The sequence below is a fragment of the Cervus canadensis genome, chromosome 15, assembly GCF_019320065.1.
Source record: "Cervus canadensis isolate Bull #8, Minnesota chromosome 15, ASM1932006v1, whole genome shotgun sequence".
Lineage (NCBI taxonomy): Eukaryota > Metazoa > Chordata > Mammalia > Artiodactyla > Cervidae > Cervus > Cervus canadensis.
In genome coordinates this window covers 56,409,855-56,424,483 of record NC_057400.1, presented here as the reverse complement: position 1 = coordinate 56,424,483, position 14,629 = coordinate 56,409,855, and the positions used below count along the sequence as shown (strand labels likewise).

At 41.0% G+C, this 14,629-nt stretch overlaps 1 protein-coding gene across 1 annotated transcript in view; it reads right to left on the bottom strand.

Annotated features, from left to right (window-relative positions):
- Positions 1-13,655, bottom strand: part of AGPS (alkylglycerone phosphate synthase) — a 131,343-nt gene extending 117,688 nt beyond the window's left edge. The window contains exon 1 of the mRNA XM_043487640.1: positions 13,210-13,655. Coding sequence (XP_043343575.1) covers positions 13,210-13,547 — 338 coding nt within the window. The 5' untranslated portion in view covers positions 13,548-13,655. The remainder of the gene's footprint in view (positions 1-13,209) is intronic.
- Between the last annotated feature and the right edge of the window lie 974 nt (positions 13,656-14,629).

The following is a 14,629-nucleotide window of genomic DNA, read 5'->3' as shown; positions in this document are numbered from 1 at the left end:
TGGGGAAGAGGTAACAAACCCAGTGTGCCCTTTCCTCAATTCTCAAAAACAAAAAGAAAAGATCCCCAAAACAATAATCCTGAAGCCTAGTGTCAAATACACAAAGGTTTTCCAGAGAATGGTACAAGATGTGGAAGTCAGAAACTATAATGTGAGTAAGAGACCTTGCCTAAAACAAGAGACAGGAAAATCAGAAGTCACGACTTTACAGGTACAGACTTTCAACAGTGGTTGCAGGTAGGATGTTACTTCTGACGTGACTTTAGCCACACTAGTCTTAGTTTACTCTCCAAATGATGCACGTGCGCCTCCCCATAGGGTGTCTGCACACACTGTTCTTCTGCCTGGAATGCTCATCTGCCTAGATATGAATGCAGCTAAATTCTGTCATCTCAAATATCTGTTCAAATGCCATCTTCTCCAATAACTACCTCTTTAAACTCTGAACCCTACCTCTAACTCTGCTCCACTTTTTTTCCCACAGCAGTTATCTTCTACAAGACTTTGTAGCTTAACTAAACATAATTACCCATTTCACTCATTAAAATGTAAACTCCATGAGGGCAAAAATTTTTGTCCATTTTGTTAACAGATGCAGCCCAAGGACCTAGAACACAAATGACTGATAAATACTTGCTTAATCTGCAAAATGAGCGTGAGGAAGATTGTGAAGAAAAAATGAGTACAACTTGGTAATATCAGTACAGAATCAAGAAAAAAGCTCTAGATTCAAGAGAAAAGATCTGGACTCAAATCTACGCTCTACTCTTACTAGCTAACAAGTGACTATTTTCTGGCAAGTGTCTATGAGCTTCAGTTACTAATCTATAAAATGTGTGATTGTGAGGATCAGATGAGATAAACATGTACAAAAGCAGCAGACGGACCAGAGAAGTATTAATTTGAATAAATTAATTCAAAAGAGAGTTCAATCTTAAAAGAGCGAAAAGAGGGGCATGGCCAAGAGTAGAAAGATCCTGAGCTAATCTTCTTCCACAGGAATACCAAAATTACAACTATTTACAGAGCAACTATCTATGATGCAGAAAAGGTTTCCTATAACTTTGGATATAAAGAAGGAACCACAAGATAGGTAAGCAGGGCAGAGACATGTTATACTCAAGACCCACAAGCCCAGACAGGCAATCCACAATCAGAACGATAATGGCATCCACGGAGAGGTTCTCCTCAAGGACTGAGGGGTTTGAGGCCCACACTGGACTTCCCAGCCTGGGGTCCTGCACTGGGAAGACAAGCCCCCAGGATGGCTGGCTTTGAAAGCCAGTGGGACTTGCACATGGGACAGCTGGAGGGCTATTGGAACAGAGACTCCACTCTTGAGGGGTGCATGCAAAATCTCACACACTCTTAGTCCCAGCACACAGGCAGAAATTTGAAAGGAGACTTGGGTTAGACCTGCTTGCTAATCTTGGCAAGCTTCCTGGGAGAGGCAGGAGGCAACTGGGACTCGCCCTGGACACAGACACTGGTGCAGACAAGCTCATTCTACCATGATAACAACAGCACTGCAAAGTGTCATTCTGGATTCCTCCCTCTAGCATATTAGCACTTGGAGCTCACTTATCAACCAGTGGACAGACACTCACAGGCCCCAGGATTTCCCAGGCCCATACACAGCCAGCCACACAGGAATGAGGCAGAAAAAGGAAACAGAGAATATATTCAAACAAAGTAACAAGTCCCCAGAAGAACTAAACAAAGTGGAGATAAGCAATCTACTCAATAAGGTTCAAGGTAATGAGCATATAAATGCTCAACAAACTTAGGAGAAGAATGAACACAGTGAAAAGTTTAACAAAGAGAAAACAAAGAAGAACCAGAAATAAAAACATACAATAACTAAAATTTTCAAGTACACTAGAATCAATGCAGACGAACAGATCAACAAACTAGAAGACAGAGCAGTGGAAATCACCTAAGCTGAACAGAAAGAAGAAAAAAGAATTGGAAAAAAAAAAAAAGAGTGCAGTTTAAGAGATCTCTAGAACTATATCAAGTGTACTAATATCTCATTATAGCTGTCTCTGAAGACTGAAAGGGGCACAGAACATATTCAAAACTTCCCTAACCTGGGAAAGGAAACAAACATTCAGGTTTAGGAAGCACACACAGTCCCAAACACAATCAAACCAAAAAGGACTATGCCAAGGCACACTGTAATTAAAATGGCAAAAATTAAAACTAAAGAAGAGAGAATATTTTAAAAAAACAGCAAGGGGAAAGCAACAAGTTACAGACAGAGGAACTCCCATAAAGCTATCAGCTGACTTTTCAGTAGAAGCTCTACAGGCCAGAAGGGAGTGGTATGATATATATTTAAAGTGATAAAAGGGAAAAACCTAGACCAAGAATACTCTCCCTGAAAAACCTTTCATTCAGATTTGAAAGAGAGACTAAGAATTTTGCAAACAAGCAAAAAGGTACAAGAGTTTAGCTCCATGAAATCAGCTTTGTAAGAAATGTTAAAGGAACTTCTCTAAGCAGACAATTAAAGGCCACAACTAGGAATATGAAAAGCACTGGGCCTTCTCTGGCAGTCTCAGCCGTTAAGATTCTGTGTTTCCATTGCAAGGTGATGGGCTCAACTCCTGGTTGGGGAACTAAGATCCTTCATGCCATGCGGCATGGCCAGGAAAAAAAAAAAAAAAAGCAAAGTGTTCAATGCAAAAGGAAAAATCTCATTGGTAAAGGGAATTATACAGTAAAGATAGTAGATCAACCACTTATAAAGCTAACCAGAAGGTTAAAAGACAAAAGTAGCAAAAATCATCTATATCTACAATTATTGTGTATCCACAAAACGAATATTAACATACGATGTCAAAATTAAAAATGGGGGAGGTGGTAAAATCGCAGAACTGTTAAAATACTTTTGAAATTCAGAGACCAACAGTTTAAAATAACCAAGTATAAATGATCGCTATACATTTGTCTCACGGGGGATTTCCCTGGTGGTCCAGTGATTAAGAATCTGCCTTCCAATAAGAGGGCGGAGGTTCAGTCTCTTGTTGGGGAACTAAGATTCCACATGCCACAGGGTAACTAAGCCCATGCACCGCAACCAGAGACGCCCACGCTAACTGCTGACCGTGTACAGTTCAGAGCCCACGTGCCACAACTACTGAGGCCTGGTGCCCTAAGTAGAGAGGCTGAGTGACCGACTAGAAAAGCCTGTGTGCAGCAGCTAGGGAAGCCTGCCCACACAAAGAGGAGCCCGTGCTGCAACAAAGACCCAGTACAACCAAAAACCAACGCAAATAAATCTCACAGGAACCTCAAACCAAAACTCTGTAATAGATACACACACAAAAGAGGAAGGAATCTGAAATAACACTACAGATAATCATCAAATCACAAGAGAGGAGAGCAAAAAGAAGAAAGGAAAAACAAACTACCAAAAACACCCCCAAAGCAATTAACAAAATGGTAGTCAGTACACCGCTGTTGTTGTTCAGTCACTAAGTTGTCTTTGGCTCCTTGGTGACATCCGAGACTGTAGCCACCAGACTCTGCTGTCCATGGGATTCTCCAGGCAAGAACACTGGAGCAGACTGCATGTCCTTCTCCAGAGGGTCTTCCCGTAGCATTATTTACAAAACCCAAGATATGGAAGTGTCTACCAATAGGTGAGGAGGTGATAAAGAAAATATACGAGGACTTCCCTGGTGGTCCAGTGGTTAAGAAGCCACCTTGTAACGCAGGGGATTCGGGTTCAATCTCTGGCTGGGGAACTAAGATCCCATGTGCCCCTGAGCAACCAAGACCACGCCCTGCAACACTCAGCCTGCCACTCCAGGGTCGGTGCGCTACGAAAGAAATCCAAGGTGCGGAATCTAAGACGTGATACACCAAATAAGTAAATAAAATACATATTTTTCTAAAAAAAGGAGAAAGGAAAATATATGGCATACATGCAATGGAACATTACTGGTATACTTGGCCATTAAAAAAGGAATGAAGTCTTGCCATTTGTGACAACATGAATGGCCCTAGAGGGAATTATGCTAAATGAAAAAGTCAGACTGAGAAAGACAAATACTGTATGATTTCACTTATATGTGGGATCTAAAAACAAAACAAATGAACAAACATAAGATAGAAAAAATGAGACTCATGTATACAGAGAACAAACTAGTAATGGCTGCCAAGGGGAGGGGGGTTGGGGAGATAAGTGAAATAGGTGAGGGAGATTAGAAGTAAAAACTTCCAGTTATAAAAAAAATAAGTTATAGAGATGTAATGTACAGTTAAGGATTATAAGTCAATAACATTATAATAACTTTCCATGGTAACAGAGGGCTTCCCTGGTGGCTCAGTACTAAAGAATCCGCCTGCCTATGTAGGAGGGAGTAGTTCGATCACTGGGTCAGGAAGATCCCCTGGAGAAGGGAATGACAACCCACACCAGTATTCTTGCCTGGAAAATCTCATGGAGAGAGGAGCCTGGCGGGTTACAGTCCATGGGATCGCAAAGAATCAGACAAGACTTAGTGGCTAACCAACAACGGTAACAAGTAGACTTACGATGGTGGAACATTTTGTAATGTATAAAAATATCAAATCACTATGTTGTACACCTGAAGCTAATTTAACATTGTTAAATCAATCATCCTTCAAGTTTTAAAAGTTGGGGGGTGGCGAGGAGAAATGGGAAGAAGTTCAAGAGTAAGGGTTGAAGGCTGTGGCTATAGGACTGGGGCTAACACTTAGAGAAATAAGAGAACTCAGAACAGTAACTTCATCTGGGAACCAGAAAGGACAGGTAATGTGTTAAGTTTCAAAATATAGCTATGCTAATGTATCACTAGCCATATGTGCCTATTTAAATTTAAATTAATTAAAAGTATACGAAATTTAAAACTCGGCTCCTCAGTCACCTTAGCTGCATTTCAAGTGCTTAATGGCAACGTGCGCTTAGCGGCTACCATATTGAACAGTGCAGACCACAGAACATCTGCATCATCACAGAAAGCTCTAGTGGAGAGTAATTTACAAAATTTCAGTTGACAACAGAATAGAATCCAAGTGCATGTCATTTTAATATCCCTGATGCTGGATTTAATATCCCTGATGCTATAAAGTTCAAACATCTTCAGAAGAAATTCAAAATTCAACCACATAATCAATCTGAGTGGGAGTCACAAGCTGTGAATATAAAAATTAAATAATTTGTATTACTTGGTTACAAGATCCTGAGATATATGAATACTCCCCACTTGATGGCATGAGGTGGCTGGCATGGCAATCATAAATAGTTTGGAGAGTCCCACCAAAGTTACTAACAAGAACCTGGTCAGTATCCTGGCCCAAATATCTGGTTAGTAACTTCAGATAGGCTGGCAAGGCCAAATATGATATACAATACAGTATGTTTCTTAGTCAGCATGAAGATGATCTCACTCAAGAAGTAACACTCCCTTGTCAAAAGTCACTGCAGGTACCTAGAACTGTAACAGCTTTCCTTAATGAGTAAGCATAATTCAACTACAGAAAGACCTAGAATTAAATATACAGATGCTTAAGAGAATCAAAGTCAGATGTTAATAATTGTAAGAAAGCTGAACAAAAATCGATCTTTTACATACTTAACAAAATTTAACAGCATCTGGCCTGTAAGAATGACTGACTTGTAACAAATTTAAAATGTGTACCTGAGTCACAGACTTAGACTTATAGTTTTAAGTGGAAATCTTTTAAGTTCATAATTAAGTTTATTTGAACACTGCAAAGACTTTAAGGTCACTGTGTTAACAAATTCAATTTAATATGTTTATAAGAATGATTTAGTACCTAGGATCATTTTGTTTATTACCACAGACAATTGATATACTTAAGAAAATTGAATATATTAAATATTAAATACTATGTTAATTACTTTAGCCTGTTTTTATACAGTAACAGCAATAAAAACACTAGTTTGACATATACTTCATATTGCAAATAAATAAATAACCACTCAAACCTAAAAGTAGCAAGCACTTAAACGTCCATCGATAACAGAGCAAATAACCTATGGCATGTCTCCACTCAGTGAAATACTATTCAGTAAAGTAGATGAACAAAATACAAGCAGAAGCATCAACATGTGTGAATGTATTAAACATAATACTGAGAGGAAAAAGCCAGACACAAAGGAGTACATATGTGATTCCATTATATTATTAATACTTCATTAACATTAAGTCCAAAACAAGCAAACTCAAGCCACTGTGTTAAACGTCAAGGTAGTGGTTATCCTGGGGGGAGGTGGCACTGGAAACAAACATGAAGAGGGCTTCTGGGGTACTGGTAATACTGTTTCTTAATCTAAATACTATTAAGATAGATGTGTTCACTTTGTAAAAAGTAAGCTATAAACTAAGATTCATGCATTTACTTTTAGAATAAATTTGTAATAATTCAATAAAGTTTAACAAAAATAATAAGTACATATACAAATATTTATAACTATCCAGATAAGTTTATACTACCCCCAAATTATCCCAGGACCATCAGTGCTATGTGTACTATACTTGGAGACACACCAACATATCAAAGAAAGAAAAGGGGAAGGGAAGACCACATTCTGGGAACATCAATAATTCCAGTATGCAGCTAGAATACACAGTAGGTATCAGGAAATAAAAGATAGCCTGGAAAGGCTGATTTAGACAGATCCTCCTGGAGGACCCAAACCTACCAAGGACACTATAACATATTCAAGAGGCAATGCGGATAACACAAGCAAGTGATGCAGATGGAAGACTTTTATTTTCCAAAAAGTTTTCAGCCCTTTCCCTCAATTTCTCCAAAAACATTCCAGCAAAATCTCCATTCTCCAGCCTCCAGCTTCCAATGTGGAGGAACTTCAGAAAGGTAACAGTCCTGTCCTCTTCCTAGCCCTCATATATTCACTCTTTCCCATGGTAAGAATGACTTTCATGGTTAGTTGCTTCTGAGAGGAGGCATTAAGAACCTGGGGTCAGCCCTTTCTCTGTCTCTCCAATCTATCCGCCATGGAGAGGTTATATGCGAGTCTTTCAGTGCCCTGTACGAGGCTCACCAGAGCTGGCTCTGCCCTTGCAGAGGAAACTTTCTGTGGTCCAGCATGACCTGTGACCAAGCACAACTAATGCAGGGCAAGTATCAGGCAGCCCTGATCTAAGCCATATACTCCAGCCAGCTTTATTGGTAATAAAGCTGACATTTTCATTCCATCTGTCTATATTCTGAATCTCACTTCTCAATTCATTCTGAACTCAGATGTGGGATAGAGGTATAACTAAATATTACTCCAAAGCTCAACAAATAGAGAGAGCAAACTCTACTCAGAATCCTTTGGTTTGGATTTGAAACTAACATACCAATCTGATAAAGATTAGTTTATTACTAATATCTTATTTCAAGAGTAAGAAAATAAAACCAAAAGGAGTTGCTTAGCACTTGCTTTTAAAGTATTCCATGAAGTATCTCATCTGACTAGGACAGAACTCCATTTTTCTGCAGCCTAAAAAAAAATCACTTAATTTACTACTATATATGTTTATTAAGTGACTGGAAGTGATAGCTCTATAGTAGAAACTTCCTGACATAAGAGGAAGTCTATTTACAGAAGATGTGGTCTATCTCAAAATGATACTTCCAATCTAAGAGAAGTATCATACCAAATAACCATGGAGGTTAAGTATTCAGGGTTTCTTATTCACTTATAGTAGAGAAGGAAATGGCAACCCACTCCAGTATCCTTGCCTGGAGAATACCATGGACAGAAGAGGCTGGAGGGCTATAGACCATGGGGTCACAGAGAGTCGGACACGACTGAGTGACTAGCACACATACACACACATTCACTTATAGTCCAAAGATAGTTAATTTACACCCAGGCAGTAAATTCCCTATTACTCTTCTCTTCTCCCTTCTCCTCCAATCTGGGGTCATCCACAGTCCTCCTCTCCCTTTTATTCTCGACACCATCTTCTTTCACAATAAAACAACAAAATTCACTTGCAAAAGGAAACAGGTTGGTCTACGTTTTTAGACAATGTATTACATTTTCTTAAATTATGAATTTCATTTTGACAGGATCAAAATGAAAATTTATATAAAAATATATAAAACTTATATTTTATAATATGCAAGTACAATATAAACTAATGCTCTCTTAATTATGACACTGGCTATGATCATGATCTATTCAATCACAAAAGATTTGAAACTTAGATGACAAAGAAAGTAACTTGATGATTACCAAGTAGGTAGCTTCCCCCTAGAGAACAAAGTCAAGTGCAGTAATACTGCATAGGTGAGAAATGCAGCCTATGGAGTAAGACAGATCGGAGTTGAATTGCTGTCTCTTTTATTTTGCAGTTGTGTGACTTTAGACAAGTCAACTACTCTAAGTCTCTACTTCTTCATTTGTAACATACATATAGTATCACCTCCTTTTCAGAGCTATTGTGAAAATTAAATGAGATAATGTACACACCTCAGCAGGATACCTGGTACATTAGGACTTAAGCAAATTAAAACTTCTATTACTACTATTACTAGAATTCCTAGTTAGGAACTCAAAGTAGGCTAAGTATAAAATTCAGCATAACTACTAAAGTAAGCTCTAAGTTTGTCAAATGACAGTAAATTGTAAGTCAGGTCACTTGTGCAAATAACCTTGTTGCAGAAATGCATCAGCTCTTACAGGCTTCAGGATGCCCTCCTGGGAAATATTTACGAGAGCTTAACTCACATTTTTCCTTCTGGAAAACATCTACCAAGGTTCTTGTAGATGCTAAATAATACACTATTTTTTAAAGAATGGTGTATATAAATGACACTATGAGCAAGTAAATTACATAATTAACAGCTTTCTTAATCAGATATTCTTTTGATCTGAACTATAAAAGTTTACAACTGCTATAAAAATTGCCACAGAACAGTTTTGACTAATGCAAACTGCAAAGAGGTTGGAGTCAAAATTATAACTGGGCAAGTGGTTATTGGCAATGGAGGGACAGATGCGAACAAGGGTTCTTTTCCTTCTTTTTCATAACACTATAATAACTTTTAAAAAATTGAAAAAAATTCAAAACCAAGGCATAAAAATGTCACATATTTGGCTGACATTTACTATGATTTTTAGGAATCTAAAACTGCATTCAGAACCAAGAGCAGAAAGAAATTGTTCATGGAGTAACAGGCACTTACAGGGAAACAGAAATCCAAAAGTAAACCATCATCCCCCAAAACTCTACTCCACAACTTCAAATAAAGAAAATATACGTTCTTGGATAGAAGTAGTTAAAATCTACTCATAAGAGATCATGTGACAAGTGTAACAGGTTTTAAATATCAACTAATGCACAAACTTTCAAAATGCAAATCCATCCTCTTCTCTATTCTCATTGCCATCATCTGGAATTAATCCTTCATTATTTCCTTCATTATTATTCTGCTTTAACAATCTCCCTGAATGGATCTTCCCATATCCATCCTCATCCTTCTCCAATCCATTCTTAACCTTGCAGCTACAGTGATTGCTCTCCAACCCAAATCCAATCTGATCACATCCCTTCTCAGCTTAATTCCTTTAAGGGCTCTCCATCACCAAGCCTCCTATGCTGCTTTGTTTCTTTTCATTCTATGTCACATGATGGTCTGACATACTGTATTTACTTGTCTGTTACATTATCTCCATTCCAAATAGAATTTAAGTCTACAAGGGTAGAGTTTTTGTTCACTGTTATATGCTGCATAGTAAGCACTCAAACATTCACACATAAATGAGTGAAAGAATGAAAGGACTGATGACCTACAGGCCAAAGGCCTCCATGACCACCTGCTCATGCCCTCCTTTTAACTTACTCCCACCTCTACCAATACTGAATCATCTAATTACCAAAATACAAGGTGCACTTTCCCGCCCTCCTGCTTTGCCATATGCTATGACTTCTGTCTGGAATACCAACGCTCCTCACCACCAAATCAACCTGCCACACTATCATCCATATTTTAAAACCGTCTTCAGAAAGCTTCTTCTGAAGCCCTAGACAGAATATATCACTCTTTCCTCTGTGCTACATCTGTATCTACATTGGCTCTATTCAAAATGTGCTGGAATGTGCACCTCCCTTGCTAGACTGAATTTTTTGAGGCCAAGGACTATTATCTCTTTACTTCCAGTACCTAAGACAACATCTATCATAAAGCAACTACTCAATAAATAAATAAATAAAGCAACTACTCTATAAATGTTAAGTAAATTGACATATACATGACTACCCTGTAAGAGGAATGAAAGCATGAAGTTTCAAGAAGTTACTCCTCTAATTCCAAGATGATAACCAGCCATGAGATAAAAGAATTTCAACCAATGACATCATCCCAGGTAATAAAAGGAGTTATACAAATAACATACATGACCAAATCCTTCCAAAATAACGATATACAGTCACATTCACACTTCACTAGAAATACACACTGGCTCCTTCCTGCTCCATCACTTGCCTTCCCTTTCGGCTCTGCTCTGGTGCTGGTAAACTGAGATCCAGCTGCTGCTGCTGCTGCTAAGTCGCTTCAGTCGTGTCCGACTCTGTGCGACACCACAGACAGCAGCCCACCAGGCTCCCCCGTCCCTGGGATTCTCCAGGCAAGAACACTGGAGTGGGTTGCCATTTCCTTCTCCAATGCGTGAAAGTGAAAAAGTGAAGTCACTCAGTTGTGTCCGACTCTTCCCGACCCCATGGACTGCAGCCCACCAGGCTCCTCCATCCACGGGATTTTCCAGGCAAGAGTACTGGAGCGGGATGCCATTGCCTTCTCCAGAGATCCAGCTAAGCAGTAGGAAGTAGAAGGGACACCTGGGTCCCCATGAAAAACACATTAAGCAGACCACTCTTGTGAAGGAGCTTTTGATGCTTCATGTAATACAAGTTTTGTGTTCCCTCATACTATTATTAAAACTTTAACACAGTTGTACAAGATTAGATTTTCCCACGTCTAATCCTGAAGGAAACACCAGGGCCTTTAGTGGCATAGATTACATGCAGTTGGGCCGTCAGTCCATGGAGCAGCTACAGAAGGCCTCCCAGACCAGGCACCCTCAGCTGTGGGAAGCCTCATCCATTATCCCATTGTGCCTTCCAAACATTACTATTTTTCTCTAAATGCCGGAAATAAAGGCCCTAAATCCAACTCTAAGGAACACTTGTCCTCTCTACTTAGTTCAAGAGTGTGAACCTGCATATAAATATACAATCATACACATGCACACAAAAGAATGGACATAAATGTATATTAAACCATTAGAAAACTTCAAAGTTTTCAATTCAATCACAGCTAATATAACTTCAAATGAAGCCAGAGGCCAGAATGTGACCCTTGATTCCTTCCTCCCCCACCATTCAGTAATGAAGTTATGGAAAATTTGCCTCCTAATACTTTTTCAAATAGACTGCCCACTCCCAGCATTATGCCTGAGTTCAGAATCACAGCATTTCTCATTGGGATATTAGTCTTCTAAATAAATGGTTTAGTCTTTTAAATCTCTTGGACCCAAGCAAAACTGCATCTCCCATTTGTTGAGGGGTTATGAAATCAGCACTGCACTGAGCATTTGATCACTTTCTCACAGCAACAACGCAAAGCAAGACTTACTGTCCTCATTTTCACAGATGAGGGGTCTAAAGCTCTGAGAGAGGCTAAGTAACTTGCCCAAGGTCACGCAGCTGGAACTGTGGAGTGGAAATTCAAACTCAAATCTATGTTCCCCAAAACCATATGCTCAACTGCTTAAACCTTCAACTCAATCCCCAGTGTGACCTTTCTAAAGGTAAATGTAATCATGTTTTACTGTACATAAAATCTTGTAAACAAGACAGCCTATCTGCTCCTCATCCCAAGCTATCCTCACCTCTTCCTGCAACATTTAACTCTTAGCAGTTCAACCTCTCATTGCTTTACTTGTGAACACAGCTTTTTCACCAAGAATGTTTTTCTCCTTTGGCAGGCTACTTCCAGAACAACCTTCAAGATTTACTCAGGCAATCCCTACCCCGGAAAGCCTTCGCCCTAATAAATAAATACCCAAAACTGGGTTAAGTGACTATTTGCTAAGGTTATCAGCTAACTTTCTTATCATACTGTATTATAACTTTATCTTCTTGGGTTATCAGTTCCTTAGGAGTAAATACTGCATTTTTAAATCTCTACATTCTTAGTACAGTGAGTATGCAGTAGGACTCATGAATATTGAATTAATGAATGAATTCATCAGAAACAGTACAGTTTAACAATTTGGCCCTAAAGTCAACTTAGCGAGCCTTGGAAAACTAACCAGGCACACAGTGAACCTGCCTAAATCTTGTTTATTTCCTCATCTATAAAACGAAAGATAACTGCACCTTCCTCACAGTTTGGAGAGGAGTAAAAGAAATTAGATTTAGCACAGTCTCTGACATTGAAAGTACACATTAAACATTAGCAACTTTTTTTTCACTTTCAAAGTTTATCCGTGCTGACAAAGCCACATCTCAAATAAATAAGAGCTTTTCCTAGTAGTTTGCATCAGAGCTTAACAGTTCTCCAAAAAGTCTTAAGATATCTTACAAACAACCTTACCCTCAAACAAGGATCTTTCAGCTTTTGGTTACAGCAGAGCTCAGTAGCTACCACCACACCCTAAATCACTAGCAGTGTCTTCTATTTATTGCTTCTTCCCATCCCTCGATTTCCTCCTCCCTCAAAGACCATGCCCCTAAGCAGGCAGAAATCCACCCCAGAAACCAGCAGCAGCACCTTCTTCCAGGAACTGCCACCTCACACCCAAGCTAGAGCGAATTTGAAGAGATCCATCATTTGGTACAAACTTCCTTGGAGGATCATAATTAAACCCCTTCTATTTATTCGAAGACGCTAGCTTCCTAAGTATTAAGACAGACAATGAATTTCTGGCATTATGAATCCAAGAAAAAAGGTCCCCTGAAAGCCTTCCCCAATAAGAGTTCTTCAGGTTTATCACTCTCAAATAGTGACCAAAACCCATTTCATCCTGCTTGTCATCTACGCTCTCTTAAGAGAGATGGTCCGCACTTTCAGGGACCGGAATGCCTTCCCCCATCCCATGTCACCTCCCTTCCCACCTCGCCCGTGCCCTCCCGCAGCACAGGCCCGGCCTGGTCCTTCACCAGCGGCTGGCTCAACAGAGACGTCACTCACCGCTTCTTGGGGATGATGCCCGACTCCTGAGCGGCGGGAGTGGCAGTGGGCGCCGCCGTGGCGGTCGCCGCGGCTCTCCGCGCTTTGCAATCATTGGTACTCAGAGCTTCCTGCGGCCGGCCCAGCAGATGGCCTGAAAGAACCCGCAGCCTCCGCCCGGCGCGGTCCCGCTCCGGATCCCGGTCCCGGTCCGCTGCGGACCCGGAGCCCGCGCCCGCGCCCGCGGCCGTCCCGCCCGCCGCAGCCGCCGCCTCCGCCATGGCGTTCGCCTTGTGCCGCCGCCCGAGGCAGCTGGGCTCGGGTGAAAGGTCACTCAGAGCGGCGCCCGGCGCGACCATTCGCTGCGGCGCATCCCGGCAGCCACCGCGGCGACTGGGCGGCGGGCTCCGTGCGCCTGGAGCTTCTTATTTTCAGCTCCCGCCCACCGCAGCCGCCCGCCTGCACGGTCACGCCCCAGACCGCTGACACCTGTCAGGAAGGTGAGTTCGAGCGGTCCCGGGATTGGCCCGGCCCGAGTCAGGCTACATCTGGAGCCAAACCGCAAGCGCTCCCCGAGGTGACCTAGTGCGCTGGGTGGTCTTCTCGGGTGTGGCCTGAACCTCCGGAGTAGCAGGAGCAGACGCCTCGGACCATCTGGGGACCTGACGAGCGAACCAGCGCCATCATTTCCTGGTCTCCGCTTCTGCTCTCCCTCTCTGCGGGGGTCACTAAAAAAGTAACTCAAAACTGATTGGTTGCCTATAACCATCAAAGCAAATTCCTGTCATTTTCTCATCACCTGCTTCGAGCCTGGCATTGTGCTCAATGCTAGATCTCAAGTAAGTAAGCTTTGAAAAAACTGAAATGAGAAAACAGACTCGGAGACACTTAGGTTGCCCAAAGGCGTGCACCTAGCAAATACTAATGCTGAGTTGCAACCTAGGTTCCCTTTCTGTGGCTACTGGGTGTTTCATCCTTCTTTTTCTTCCTTTTGCTAATAGTGCGAAAGTTTTCTATTGCTAGAGATAAAATTGTTATTGTTTGGTCGCTAACTCTGGTCTAACTCTTTCGCAGCTCCACGGACTGTAGCCCTCCAGGCTCCGCTGTCCATGGGATTTCCCTGGCAAAAATACTTAGTGAATTGCCATTTCTTTCTCCAGAGGATCTTCCTGACCCAGGGATCAACCCTGTATCTCCTGCATTTGCAGGTGGATTCTCTACCACTGAGCCACCTGGGAAACCCAAAGATAAAATTACCCAACAACTATTCTTAAGACGTCTCAGTCATCTACAAATTGACTTCATTTCTGGAGAGTGGCACTTTGTGAAATTGGAGATGTGTCAGTAGGACTGTACTCCACAACCGTTTTCAGCCAGTTAATCAGATAGACTTTTATAAGCCACCTTGCAGACCTCAGCCATCAGAATAAAGTTCCTTTTT